At 31.9% G+C, this 15,849-nt stretch overlaps 1 protein-coding gene across 1 annotated transcript in view; it reads left to right on the top strand.

Annotated features, from left to right (window-relative positions):
- Positions 1-15,849, top strand: part of BACE2 (beta-secretase 2) — an 83,624-nt gene that overhangs the window by 51,982 nt on the left and 15,793 nt on the right. Inside the window, exons 7-8 of the mRNA XM_031959190.1 lie at positions 4,106-4,252; positions 11,193-11,361. Of these exons, the coding sequence (XP_031815050.1) occupies positions 4,106-4,252; positions 11,193-11,361 (316 nt within the window). The remainder of the gene's footprint in view (positions 1-4,105; positions 4,253-11,192; positions 11,362-15,849) is intronic.

Here is a 15,849-nt window from a genome sequence, read left to right as displayed (position 1 = left end):
ACTATATGAAAGAGAAATTCATTTTGTTCTGTTTGGCTCAAGAGAGCCACTAACACTAACTCCAAATCACAGAGATTAGGGAAAATACAAAGAGAGTACCTTCAGAGAAAAAAAAAGAAAAAACAGTGCTTGAAATACCAAGAGACAAAATTTGAGAAAGAAAGAAATAATAAAACCAATTTCTATATACAAATGCCCAAGGTTTACTCAGTAATCAAGAACTAAAGTTCTAATATGAAGGGGTTAATTTGACATGATAGATTCTGCTAAGATTTGGTGTAATGAAACCCATGAACAGACTATGGCTCCAAATAGATATACTTCATCTTGAACAGGTTAGATAAAAGGGGGAAATGGAAGTAAGTTAAATACTAAGAAAATAAAATCACATACAACTTAACATTTTTAAGGCTCATGCTCATATATTTGCAAAAGATTGAGCAGAATATAATAAGATGAAGTCCAAAGGGAATAAATGTGAAGTTTTACACCTGGGTGCCAAAAAAAAATTAACCTTCCCAGATGGGAAAGGCATGGTAAAATAGCAGTTTCTCTCAAAATGATCTGGGGATTCTAATGGAAATGCAGCATGAGTCAGCAATGTGATGTTAAAGCCAAAGCTAATGTTATTTTAGACAACATTAAGAGAGGCTTATTTTCCAGGAACAAGGAAGAGAGAGTCCCACTGTACTGTGCTTTCATTAGAATATTGTGTTTAATAATTTTTAAACTGAACCGTTATGTAGAAGAAGGCAACCAGGATAATTTAAAAAAAAAAAAAAAAAAAAAAAAAAAAAAACTTTAAGCCTATGACATATAAGCATCAGTTGAAAGAAGTAGTCATGTTTAATCCACTCAGAGTAGACACGATAGCTTTCTTTAAGCGTCTGAAGACCTGTTATGTGAAGGAAGATTAAATTTGTTCTCTTTGATCTCAGAGTAAATTCAGTAACAAAGGATAGATGTTGAAAAAGGGCATATTTAGGACAGATGTCAAGTTAAACTTCCTATAAATTGTAGTAGTCCAAAAGTGAAATATCCCAAAATGGTGACCTTCTTTACATATAGAGATATGCAGAAACTGGATGACCACTTGTTGGATTTAGTACTGTGGAGATTATTTCTATGAATAAGTTAGACTAGGTGAGTACTAAGTTCCCTTCCAATTCTACAGTTTTATAATTCTCTTCTCCACTGCTGATAGATACATCAACTCAGAAGGTTATGTAGTGAAGGAAGCCTGAGCAGTTACTTTGCAATTCAATCAGGGGAGAATCATCAAAAAGGTAGCTTTCTTTTTTGTCTACAAAAGCATTGTAAAAAAAAAATTGTCACTGAATTCAATAACTGTTAGCATTTTTACACAATTGTGTGTAAATTCTAAATATTTTTACATAATTTTGAAATGAATTCAAAGTCCATCTTTGACAATGACTAGCTCTGTTTCTGAGCAAGTCATTTTGATGAGTTCTAGATTTGGGGTACCTAAATGAAGTTAGGGTTTATTTGAGGTCTAGTGGCAGGTTTGGGGTACAGGGAGTCAAATAGAGCTCCCCTGCAACCCCTTTGGATTCAGCGCAAGAATGCCGAGTTAAATGAGGTCTAGAAGTTGCACAAGAGTCCCTTGTAAAGGAATTTACAGGCCCGAAAAGCTAGATTGATAAAAGAGGTTTATTATGGGGTTTGGAAGTAAGCTTAAAGTCTAGTTAAGGAAATAGGTGACAATAAAGAGAGGAGGGCACTGGAAACAGAGTTCCAGTGGACAGAGGCTCCTTGGCATGCCAGGCATAAGGCTGACATGTTTTGACCCTCTGCAAAGAGAGGGCTCCAGCTTGACTCTTTTATATTGAGAGATTTAGCTAAAGGGGCCTGTGGGTAGAGTCCCAAGTTGGCTCCTCGCTGGGTTTCAGTGGGGACTAGAGTTTGCTTGGTGAGGGTTGGGAAACCTGAACAGATCATTAGAATGGGGGATGGGACAGCCCAAGTTGGCTCAGATCCCATGGGGGCTGGGACAGGCCCAGATCTCCTATTGAAATTCTAAGGGCTGCTTTTAACCAGGATTTGTGAATCAAAGGCCCTAGCTTCCTGAATTGCTATTATAGGGTTGGGAATCAGAAAGGAATAAATCAATCTAGTTTTTTAAAAGGACCACAACCCACATCCATTTAACTTCTGGTGGCTTCAGTTTTCTTATCTATAAGAAAGGAATAATAAAAGCCTTTATCTCCTTGGTTTTTCATGAGTAATAAACGAGATATTATTTGTAAATCTAAAGTGCTCTATAAATGCTGCTATAATTGGAGGAGAAGGAGAAAGAAGAAAAATTTGATATATACAGCTTCTTAGGCAATTTTTCAATACCACCTTTTTCTTACAGCAGATCTAAATTTACCTTTCTGACTCTTCTACCCTTTATTCCTAATGGTATTGCTTGGACCCAAAGAACAAATATAATCTTATTTCCATATAATATTCCTTTGTTTTTTTTCTGTAAAACCTACTTAATGATGGAAGAACTGCCTGGGGAAAGGAAGGGTGTTGCCTTTTTTGGCAGATCATTAGGAAAATTTACAGGAATAAAAAACACAGTAATTGTTTTTTTAATTTAAGGAATTTTGTCTTTGTATAAATTTTATAAATACAAAAACAAATTCACAATTTTAAAAATAATAAATAAATATACACTTAATAAACTCTACACTTAATACCTCCAACTGGCACTGCTATAGTACTTTGATATGTAAAAAATTGTATTCATATGGAATATTACAAGGATGTGCTTATAAAACAGTTCTTAGTCACTGTGCTGTAGTAGAAATTTTCATTTATATAGAATATAATGCAGTCCATTCTTCAAAGTGGTTAAAGAGATATTGTTTTATGATATGACTGCTTTGACTGCATGACTTAATATTCTATTTTCATGAATTGCATTAGGATTTTTTTTTCAGAATCCTTCAGCTTCGTAGAAACAGCTAGTATATTTCCTCCTGAAAGTCTCTCCCCACTTGACCTCCCCAATCTAGTTTTTTCAGTCTATCCTCATGTGACCTGATCTACCCTCAACCATCTTCATTACCCTCTCATGGACAAAGTCCACCAAGATCACCAGATATTTTTACAAGCTCTCTCTTATTTTCCTACACTTCCTATATTTATTTAAATTACAATAGCAAGAATTTAGGGGACTATTTAGTACAGCCCTTTCATTTTGGAGACGAAGAAGCTAAACCCCAGAGAGGTGGTATGAATTGCAAGGTCCTCTGACTCTAAGTACAATGCTATTTCTACATTTGTTCTCCTCTGGACAATGTACTAAAAATTATCTTAGAATACTTGGAATTTCTGAACTCTTTCAGAGCTAGCTTCTGGTAAATATGTATCATACCTTAATAAAAAACAGGGACCTGATAATCGCTAGGGGATGAAGTTAAAAAATTTCCTCTGTAAATTTTATGAATTTGGCTTGTATGACTATTCATTGAAAATGGTTCCATTGTTTTCACTTGTTCTTTAACTTTTGCCTAGAAAAAATTAGTTTAAAAATCAAACAACTGATAAACATACAGACTCTATATTACAGTACCATACGGTTCAATTAGAAGTTTTATCTATTTATCCAGCTGTAAGACTTTTTGAAGGACATATTCTGCCTTAGTAATAATTATTTTAATACCCTCTAAAGCAGATCTATCAAACACAAGATGGGAGTGTGATTCCTGATCCAGATTAGAATATAATTGGGAAATATTTAATAAAATAAATAAAAATACAATAAAACATAGATAAAACATTTTTTAACTAACTCAGTTTACAGCCTGCAAGAAGACTTCTGTTTGGATTAAGGCCTATTTCTATGTAAGTTTCACATTATCGGTCTACAGTATTGACACATTCCTATTGATAGATTTAAAATCAGGATATCCTACTTTCTACCATAAACTAAAGGCAAACTATTCAAGTTAGGTTGATCCTCAGCTTAAACTAATTAATATTTGAAGTCATGTAGATAATTGACAAGGTGATGAGAAAGACAATAGATTTAAGCAGCTAAAAATACTCAGTTAAAACATTTTTTTTCATGTTGTCTTTCTTTTCCCATTAGATTTCAGAATTTTCTGAAGAATTTTGGACTGGTTCGCAGCTTGCATGCTGGAAATATGAAACACCTTGGTCATATTTTCCCAATATTTCCATATACTTTAGAGATGAGAACTCCAGCAAATCATTCCGTATCACTGTCCTACCTCAGGTATGAACTTGAATTTTTGTTTAATGTATAATTCCAATTTCCAAGGCCCATTGGTAGGAGACTTTCCCTTTATTAGTGTAATTGAAGATCCTGCCCTACATAAGGAGTGAGGAAGAGTTGGCAAAAGTAAGAAAGCTCCAGCCTTTTTCAGTCTCCTCAAGCTTTCTAGTTTTAAGTTACTTCAGGACCTGCAGTTACTTTGGACACTTCTGGCTTCCAGCTTTAAGAGGGAAAATGGAAGAGGCCAGCCCCACTTCAAGATGATTAAGAAAAAGATTCTAGGAAGACATGGGAGAAGCATGCATTCTCCTTTATGTCTCTCTGTCCAGCTAGCCACAGAAGAGATGTTGAGGAATTTCTCCTTTGGTGAGGTCTGGGATTCTCTCTCTTTCTCTTGGTTGAGCTCAGTTATCTCATTTCCAATGAGTTTCCCATTATCTACTATATATTCTGCTATGTTTGTCTTCTCTGATTTCTGTCTTACTATATTTTAGTTAAATAAGTTTCTTTACTATTTACAATTTCAGTGAAAAATTCTTATTTAGTGGGAAAGTTGTGAAGTCTTGAAAAGAAAGCTCCAATAATGAACAATGATCAGAAATTATATTGACCTGATAATAACATTCCCCTAGACTAGTAATGTTTAAGAAAGAAGATAGTTATAATTCTAACCCAGTACCCCTACTCTGTCTGTACTCAACATAAATAATAATAAATATATAATATATATAATAAATATATAAATAATAAATAAATAATAAACAGTTATTTGTTCAGTGTGATTTATAGAAATATTTTTAAATATATTTGTAATATAAATCTAAAAATATAGTGGTACATAGGAAAAACCACCAATCATAGTGTCAGAAGACCAGGATTTGAGTGCCTGCTTCACTATGTACTAGTTGTTAATGATTTGAATCATTTATGTTTTTTGAACCTCAATTTCTTCAACTTTAAATTAGAAGAAATAATATCTGTACTACTTATCTCACCAGGATAAAGAATATATTTTATAAATATTAAAACTCTATATTTATGTGAATTATCATTATTATTAGGAATCAGGATTGTTAGGATAGGCACTATAAATAGGATCAGACACTATAAAAATATGCACATTCTACAAACCTCAGATGAAGAAATAAAGAAATGAGAGGAATTCTAATATATATTCTGTACTATTCTCATACATTCACATAAAAAAATTTTTAAACTGCTATTCAAGTTGCCACATTCAGATTTTTTTCAATTTATTTCTATTGTCCTTTCTCCAACTTCACTAGTTCTTTTCCTAGCATCAGTGTTTCTAGCTTCATATAGGGTGTTCTTTAATATGAAATTGCTGAGGAACTCGGTATTCTGACATAGCAAGTCAAGAAACCCAATTATTATTTGGGTCTAGGACCTAAAAACATTCCTAGCAATTTTTCTAGCAGGAGCATTTCCTTACTGCTAGATATTCCATGACAGTACATCTTAATTTCATGTTCCTTAATGTTAATTTTAAAATAGGAGATGAAGAAACCTTTAATAAGTCTAATAAATAGCATTTCTCTACAAGAAGCTTATTTAAATTAATCCAAACAATGGTAAATTATGAAGTAAACTGGTTTCTCACCGCATTAACTCCTGAAATGGCCACTTCTAACAAGTGAAACAAAACTATTTTTATCTTTGTTAATTGTGATCATGTTCAAATTTATTGTTCTTAGACCCATTGGGAAAATCTGTTTTACTGGCAAGTTTCCAAAAATCACTTCAAGTCCATAGGCTTGTATGGAATTTTCTGAATCAACTTGTCACTGTAGAAATATTTCAGTATTGTATAATGTACTTTTCTATGTATGGATCATTTCATAAGTTTCACAGATTTAAAATTAAAATAGGTATTAGCCTTCACTATAGATTGTTTTTGATGACAAGAACTGTTTTAATTTTTGTCTTTATTTATCTATGGTATGTAGCACAGTGCCTTGATGGTGATAAGTGCTTAATAGATGTTTATTAAATCTAAGGGGTAGTTATTCCATTGATGTGGGTATCCTATCCAGTGGTGCTAATTGTAGCCCATTTATGCTCTCATACCCCTAATGCTCCCTCATATTTTCTCATGTCATTTCCTTCCAAAAGCTTCAAGAAAAAGTCTATCCAACACAGTAGAAGCCTTAGCCTTTTAATAATTCCTTATCAGTCTTATCTCTATTATCTAAATGATTTACTTTCATAAATATATGAATGTAACAAGAAGTATTGTTATAGAATTAGAGAGATAGAGAAGAAATACTGTGACATGACCTTATATCATTCCAAAGCTGAAGAATTTTATCCAGGGAATGGTGATAAATATATTTCAATGGCTTAGGAATTTGCATTATTTAAATCTCATGTCTTAGAAAAATAGGTTGTCACAGATATATCCAATATCCACTATGATATGTGGTTATATAATAAAGAATATGTACCAAAAACTTATGGACATCTAGGTGGCACAGTGGATACAGTGCCAAGCCTAAAGTCAGGAAGACTCGTTTTCATAAGTTCAAATCCTATCTCAGATCCTTACTAGCTATGTGACCCTGCGCGAGTCACCTAACTGTCTTCCTCAGTTCCTCGTCTATAAAATGATTGAGAGAAGGCAATGTTAAATAATTCCAATATCTTTGTCAAGAAAACCCTAGATGGAGCATGAAGAGTCAGATGAGTGCAAAACAACTGGATAGCAACACCAAAATCTTATAAAGAGATTGCCAAATTATTGGCATGGGTGGGGAGGAAGGTAAGAGGGGAATTGATTGCTGCAAATGGAGGACTTATATATCAAAAGCTGTAACTTAAAAATATGATATAAAATGTATAAGATTTATTTTATAATATAAACTTTATCTCAGTTATTTTGCATAATGGTACAAGTCTGTAAGCAAAGTAAGCTGGTAATTTGTCATGATGGTTGTTAATAACTAATTTGCACACTTCTGGGTCACATGAGCAGCAAAATAGAGGGATATCAACTTTCTGATTCCTATTCTCCATCCTCTCTAAAACCCTTCAAGAACCATATCACCATGTCACCAGAATTGAATAGTTTATAATTACAAGTGCCAGGCCAGACAACTCTATTGCACCAGTGTAGCTGCTTTTCAACTACCAGTGGTGTGTTGGAGAACCAAGAAACAGAAGAAGAGGGACAGGATACCAAGACAAGATGTGTGTGTATATGTGTGTGTTTGGGGGGAGGGAAGGGGCTTGTAAAAAAACTCTATTAAACTGGGAGAAAGAACCCAACATCCAGATGGGGCCATTTTGACCTTCCAAAAGTCACATGGGACAGAGACATTAATTGAATTGCTGAGCATGGAGGAAGGAGAAGATGTTTGAGATTCAGCCTCCAAGGAAATCACCACCAGAGGGGACAGTGTCAGAAAGTGAATAGACAAATATTGGGAGTGAGAGGAGACTAAAATTACCAAAGATCTCAGGAAGAGAAGACTTAAAAATCTTGAACATAAGCAAATAAATCAACAGGCAAAACATGAACAAAGGAAGGAAATATGGCCTCCCAATCTAGAAAACTACTTCAGACATCTATGAATAAGCAACACAAAAGAAAATGATTCAGGACTTGATGACAGAAACCCCTGTAGAATGTGAGGAGAACATGGAAACATAACACACTGTTTCTGGATGATTCAAAAGACAAATGAGATATTGTAAATAAAAATTATGGACTACACAGCATAAATAATGGGAAGAGAAAAACTGGAATCTGTGATAACAAGTCTTACCAAAGATTCAAAATAGGAAGTAAGATTGAGAATGAAAACATACAGAAGTAAAAGATAATCTAGAAAGAGAATTTTTAAAAAATAATAATATTAAAAGAAAATATGCTGTACTGAAAAATCAAGAAGCAAGAAGAGCAACAGAATACCAAGAAAAGGGGTGTGTGTGTGTGTGTGTGTGTGTGTGTGTGTGTGTGTTTTGGGGAGAGGAGGAGACTTGCAGTAAAGCAATTCAGAAACAATCCATATAATTATATTAAAAAACAAAAAAATCCAAAACTGCATGATCATCTCAATAGATGAAGAAAAGGCCTTTTGCAAACTACAATACTTTTATGCTAAAAAAAAAAAAAAACACACACACACAAAATATAGACCTAGAGAGACCTTTTTATCATCATACTAATCATCTATCTAAAATCAAAAACAAGGATCATATGCAACAAGGATAGACAAAAAATTTTTTTTCAATAAATTTAGAATTAAAGTAAGGATACTACTCTTTCATTATTATTATACATAGTCCTGGAAATGCTGGCAACCGCTATCATACAAAAATAACTAAATAAAGGAATATAGATAGGTAAAATGGAAATAAAACTATTTCTATTTGCTAAGATGGAAAACTCTAGAGAATCAACAAAGATACTACTTGAGAAAATTAATAATCAGCAAAGTTGCGGGCTACAAAATAAATCCTCAAAATTAGCCTTATTTCCATAAAAATTAACAAAACCCAAGAAATAAAATTAAAAAGGGAAATTCCATTTCATCTAACCATAAAATGCATCAAATATCTAGGTATTAATCTACTAGAGCACATGAGAGATTCAAATAGATTCATTTGCAAAATATTCCTTAAAGAATTAAAAGCAACTTAAATATCTGGAGGAATATTCAATAATCTTGACTAAACCATACCAATTTAACAAAAAATGATAATACTCCAAAATTTAGTTTATAATTTTAGTGTTAGACCAATCAATTTGCCATGAAAATCCATTATAGCACTTAATAAAAATAATTCATTTGGAAATAGCCAGTTTTCTTGTTTTTGGAAATGAACTGAATAGAACAGTCTGAAGTGCATATAAATGGCCTAGAATATATTTTTGGAAGGCTGTACAAATAAATTTTGATAACATTTAAGCATGAATAAAATACAATTAAAAAGTAGAGGTTTTCATTTACATTCCTGCACATTCTGCAAAGGGATTTTCACATAATAGAAGCATAAATAAATATTTTGATTGTGTGGGCTCTTACAACAGTCTCTCTGCTATCTATGAACAACTAACAACTGAGAATATTTGATTTCTTAGGCAGTTTCAGTAATGGAAAAAGAAAATACCTTCCCCCTACCTGATCTCTATATTGTATAATGACAACCTTTGTGAAAAGGGAATTTGTTATCTCCTTCTAGTAAATGTAGATATTAGAAATAAGTAGACTTTATTTTGAAGATTTACTTGGGATTATACTGAGGATGAGACAAAGGCAGAAAATGAGGGAGAATCCAATCTGGTTTCCTAGGTTGTGAGGTATGTATATTCACACACATATGCTCTCCCTAAAAAGTAAAGGCCTTCTGTGAGATTGCTGAGCAGATATCATACCCTAGAGCATAACTGTTCTAGAAATTCAGCAATTACTATGGCATTTTATAAAATAAAGAACTGCTGAGTAAAAGCATGGCTTTAGTTATTCTTTCAAGTTCATGGAGATATTGTAAATGATATGCTTTTTCTCTGAAAGTATTTTGTTATAGAAATCTCATTTTGGTTGACTGGTATTCAGGAGGAGGTAACTCCGAAGTTATCCATTTCTCAAGTTTTCCACTTGATCAGTTTTTAGAAAACAAAATGATAAGGACTAGAACACAATCAGGGACTCAAGGTAGAGTTACCTAGGCATGGGTATAAATAACCAAGCAATCAGCTTATAGATGATAGGATTACTGTTGTCTTGTTTCTTTGAAATTTTCCTTAAGCTAAATCTAAGATGTCAAACTATCTTATAAAATAGTATCATCAAAATCATTTGGTATAATATCTTCTTAGGAGAAGATATTAACTTTAATGAATAAAAAAGAGATAGAGTCACTGGAAAGAAAATTTAAAATTTTGATTACATGAAACATAGAAGTTTTATACAAATGAGCCAAAATTAATTGAGAAAAGCTATATAAAGAACTGAAAAAAAATCTGAACTATGGATAGCCATAAGGAGAAAAATTCTCTAAATCATTAATAAATAGGGAAATTCAGATTAAAAAACTTTTAGATTCCTATTAGATTGCTAAAGATGATAAAAATAATAAATTTTGAGAAAACAGGCATACCAATGTACAGTTGATATAGCTATGACTTGGTTTAGTCATTCTGGAAATAATTTGGAACTTTGCCATTCAAAAATATCAAACTGAATATACCCATTCATCCAACTACATTACTATTATACTTGTTCCCCAAAGAATCAAAGAAAGAGGAAAAGGAAATGTGAACTAAATTTTTTACAACCATTCTTTTCTAGTGGGAAAAAAATCCCTGGAAACTAAGGGGATACCTACCAGATGGGAGATGGATAAATTAAGCATGGCATACAAATGAAATGGAATATATTCTGCCATAAATAAATTATTAAATGGACAGTATAAGAGGAAACTAAGAAAATTTCTATAAACTAATACAGAACAAAGTGAACAGAACTAAGAGAGCAATTTATAAAATGATGTTATAAAGAAAAACAACTTTAGAAGATGAGAACCCTGAAAAATGAACATGACCAACCATGATTCCAGAGGACTAAAAATGAAGTACACTATGTACCACTTTGGCCAAAGAAGTAAGAGACTTAACATGAAGACCAAGACATTCAATTTTGAACATGACCAGTGAGAAATTTTATTTTGCTTTGCTATGCATATTTATTATATGGGTTATCTTTTCTTTTGTTTTATTTCATTGTTCATTAGTAAGAAGAGGAAATGGGAGGGAAAATAATGTTTGTTGTTAGGGGGAATAGTCAAGTGATTTTTTTTTTTATTTTAAAAAGAAATTGTCCTCAATAACTTGCTTAGTGATATATATATATATGAGTTCTTTGTTACTGATAGACTAATATGGTTTCTTGTTTATTTCTTCTCTTTTAAATTATAGCTTTATATTCTTCCTGTATTGGGAATTGACTCAAATTATGAATGTTACCGGTTTGGCATCTCATCTTCTGCTAATTCTCTCGTAATTGGTGCTACCGTAATGGAAGGTTTCTATGTTGTGTTTGATAGAGCTCAGAAGAGGATAGGATTTGCACTGAGTTCTTGTGCAAGTAAGTAATTCTTAAATTATCTAATGGCTTAAGTTAGTTTTGCCTTCACCAAAAATATTTTCTATAAAATTGCTGATTTGGCAAATTAGTACCAAATTTTTGATGATACTATTTTATAATATAGTTTGACATCTTGGACTTATCTTGAACTTCATCATGAATCAATTTGCAGTTGATTTTTTCTTATACCTGTTTCTTAAATTTTACCTTTGTAAAATTGGTTTTGACCAATTGTTCTAGAATGTCAAGATGTTTTTGGTTCCTGAGTCTCCCTAAAGTTATATTTTCTAAGAAAATAGAGGGTCAGCTAGATGGCTCAGTGGACAGAGAACTGGTCCTGAAATCAGGAGGACCTGAGTTCAAATCCAGCTTCAGACACTTAGTAGTTACTAGGTGTGTGACTCTGGGCAAATAACTTAATCCCAATTGCTTCAGAAAAAAAAAGAAAATAGAGAAGAAGAGAATATATAGTTGTTGAGATAAAGGAGAAAAAGAGGCCTACATGTTCACTTGCTTCATGGATAATAATAAAACACTTCTGATATAAAGTCATTTAAACTAATTCTGGTTCAGTTATGAAGTATCTGTTCAGGGCTAGTCACTGTGTTAAACATTGGAAATATAAAGATAAAGGTAAAACAACTACTGGGTTCCAAAAGGGGAAACATGCATATATAGGATTATACAAGCAACATACAAAATAGATCCAAGGTAACCTTATAAGGAAAAGCACTATCAAATGAGGGGATCATGAACAACATCTTGACAAAGGTAATGCTTGAACTGCATGCTAAAAAAAAATTCTCTGAGGAATTTTGTGAGTTGGGGGACCATTCTAGGAATAGGTCACAGCCCTTACACAGAGACATGAAATAAAAGGAAATTAAGTATTATATGGAAGAATAGAAAATTAGGCCAGTATGCTTGATCCAAAGAATGCTTATAGGAAAATAATTGTTTAAGAGTTCTAGAAAGGTAGGAGGGACCAGATTGAAAAGATGTTTAAAGGTATACATGATTTTATTTATGATTCTAAAATTGGGGAAGCCACCAGAAGTTAATGAGTAGGGGAAACTAAAGTGACAAGGTCAGATTTGCACTTTAAGAAAGTCACTTTTTTGGTACCTATGTGGAGGATTATTCAGACTTGGGTGGTGTCTTTGTACATGAAGATAGGGACATAGATGTGAAGGATATAATAGAGATAGAAATAAGATTTGGCAGGAGGATAAGAATTAGGAGGCAAGGATGACACAAAGACAATGCCTTCAGCAATAATTGGGAAGTGAAGAACAATATTGGAAGATTGGTTTGTGGGAAAAGAAAATAAGTTCTGATTTCAACAGTTGAGTTTCATACACCTTTATAGGACCTTCATTCCAGAATTTCTAATAAGCAGTTTACAATATGAGACTGGAGAATAGAAGAGAGAATAGCACAAGATAAGGGAATCATTTTCATAGATATGAACTCATAGAAGTAAATAAGATTATCAAATGAGAGAATATAAAGAGAGAAGAGAAGATGGCTCAGGATAATCTTGCTGGTATACTCACAATTATTATTCAGAGGAGACTTAGGAATGATCAGGAAAATCAAAAGAGAACAGTTTCACCAAATTTCAAATAGGAAAAACATATGCAAGAAAAGTGGGACCATTCTTGGTAAGAAATGCTTACATTGCAAAAGGATTAGGAAGAAACTTTTAGATTGGGTAGGAGAAATATGGATTTTACAAAGCAAGGATGATAATATGAGTGCTTTTATAAGAATAAGGGCAGCTTGAGTATGTTTGTATGTAGTAATAATAAAGAAATTCTTAGACATAAGGAAAGTAAAGATGAGTGGTGACAAAAGTAACAATCTTTTTGAAAATTTGGGAGAGGATAGCATCCAGGATCCAGGTATAGGAATTAATCCTAATGAGAAAAAATGCCATTTCTTGATCACAGGTTAAAGTAAAGAAGGAAATCATATATGGGAAGAAAGGGATTATCAACAGTTTCCCCAATGAGAACATGGAGAATAGCCTCAATTTTCATAGCAAAATATAAGGAAGGTGAGGTCCTCAACTGTAAGGATAACAAAAAAAAAAAAAAAAAAAAAAAAAAAAAAGGTTATATGGTAGACAAAGAGAAAAATAGATTTGGAACACCAACTATAATGAGTTAAATAGTCAATTAAGGAGGAGTAAAAGAATTGTCTTGGTAAAATGAAAATTGGTAAAATGAAAGCCCAGTTGAAATTAGATAACCAATAAATTCATCAAAGTTTCAGTATACAAAATAAATTTATAAAAACCATTTTGCATTCCTATATTTTCAATAAAGTTCAACAGAAAGAGGTAGAAAGAGAAATTTCATTCAAAATAGTTACAGACTGTATAAAATACATCTCTCTATTATTGCAAATATAAAAAAGAAAAAACACTTGATTTTTATAAAAATAGACATAACTGGAAATTAATTATTCTTGATTAGTTCATACTAATATGATAAAATGACAATGCTACCCAAATTATTTTTTTACTTATTCAGTGCCAGACCAATCAAATGATTGATTTTACTATCAAATGATTTTTATAGAGTTAGAAAAAAGTAAATAAAATTCATATGGAGGAACAAAATAATAACATATTCTCAAGGGAAATAATAAGATAATATCAAAGAAGAGGGCCTGGCAGTACGAAATCTCAAATTATATTACAAAGCAATATTCATGAAAATGGCTCGGTATTTGTTATAAAATAGAATACTATCCAATAGACTTGTGATGGAGTCAGCCATTTGCGTCCAGAAAGAAAGGATTGAATATGGATCACAACATATTATTTTCACCTTTTTTGTTTTCTTTTTCCTTTTTTTTCCTTTTTGATCTGATTTTTCTTGTGCAGCATGATAATTGTAGAAATTTGTATGGAAAAATTATACATGTTTAACTTATATTGGATTATTTGCTCTCTAGGGGAGGGAATGGGAAGAAGGGAGGGAGAAAAAAATTTGGAACACAAGGTTTTGCAAGGGTGAATGTTGAAAACTACCTTTACATATATTTTGAAAATAAAAAGCTACTATTTAAAAAAGTAAAATAGAATAGAATACCAATTGGTAGGTGAGACTAGGTATGGAACATAAAAAGAAAATGAACCTGATAATCTAAGATTTACTAAATCCCATCTCCCTCTCCTCCACTATTGGGATAAAGACAATTGCCACCAATTATGTTTAAATTAACACTTCACACCACATACCAATGTAAGCTCAAATATTTGTATGCCTTAGACATATGAGTGACATCTTAAATAGAATAGGGAGAAAATGAATAAGTTACCTTTTTTATTTATAAATAGGTAAAGAAATAATAACTAAAGTTGGAGAAAATCACGGAAAATAAACAATTTTAATTACATATTTTTATAATTTCACAAACAAAAAATTTAGCTAAAATTAAAAAGGAAACAACTAAGAAAAGTTCGTGTAACATTTCTTTTATAGAGTTCTCATATCAAAGCTATAAAAGGAACTGATTCCAATTTATTAGACTAAGAAAACCATTCACTATTAGATAAGAATAAAAGAACATAAATAGGCAGTTTTAAAAATTAATTTTTATATTATTTTCTTTTTAAATCTTGAAGTTCTTAGTTCTCTCTGACCACTTGCCCCACTCACTGAGAAGGCAAGCAATATGATATCAATTATATATGTCAAATCAGGCAAAGCATACATATATCCACATTTCAAAAAAAGCAAGAAAAATAAAATGAAAAAATTCATACTTTAATTTGCACTCAGAGTTCATCAGTTTTTTCTCTGAAAGTATATAACATTTTTTCATCATAAGTCCTTTGGAATTATCTTAGGTCATTGTATTGATCAGAGTAGCTGAATCTTTTATCGTTGATCATCATTGAAGCATTGTTGTTACTATATCCAATGATTTCCCAATTCTTCTCACTTCTTCAGGTGATGCAGATTTTGTCATGTTTTTCTGAAACCAGCATTTCTCCAATTTATGAGCATCTTTTGATTTTCAATTATTTGCCACCACAAAAAGCACTGCTACAAATTTTTTTATATATAGATCCTTTTCATTTTCCTTTGATTTCTTTGGAATATAGTTCTCTGTTAGTGATGTTGTTGCATAATTTCATAACCCTTTAATCATAGCTTCAAATTGTCCTTTAGAGTGTTTAGCCCAGTTCACTACTTCACTAATAGCTCATTATTATAGTTATTTTTTTTTATTCAATTACTATAGTATTTATTATTTCTGATAGGTGTGAGTAGGTATCTCAAGGTTACTTTGATTTGAATTTCTCTAATCAATAGAGATTTGGAATTTTTTTTTAACATTTTGAAATCAAAACTACTTTTTTATATATAACTACCTTTTTATATTCTTTGACCATTTATCAATTGGGGAATGACTCTTATTTTGTAAATTCAATTCAGTTCTATATTCCATATATATTTGAGAAATGAGGCC

Source organism: Sarcophilus harrisii, chromosome 3 (genome assembly GCF_902635505.1).
Source record: "Sarcophilus harrisii chromosome 3, mSarHar1.11, whole genome shotgun sequence".
In the NCBI taxonomy this organism is placed as follows: domain Eukaryota; kingdom Metazoa; phylum Chordata; class Mammalia; order Dasyuromorphia; family Dasyuridae; genus Sarcophilus; species Sarcophilus harrisii.
This window is presented reverse-complemented; position numbering and strand designations above follow the sequence as displayed.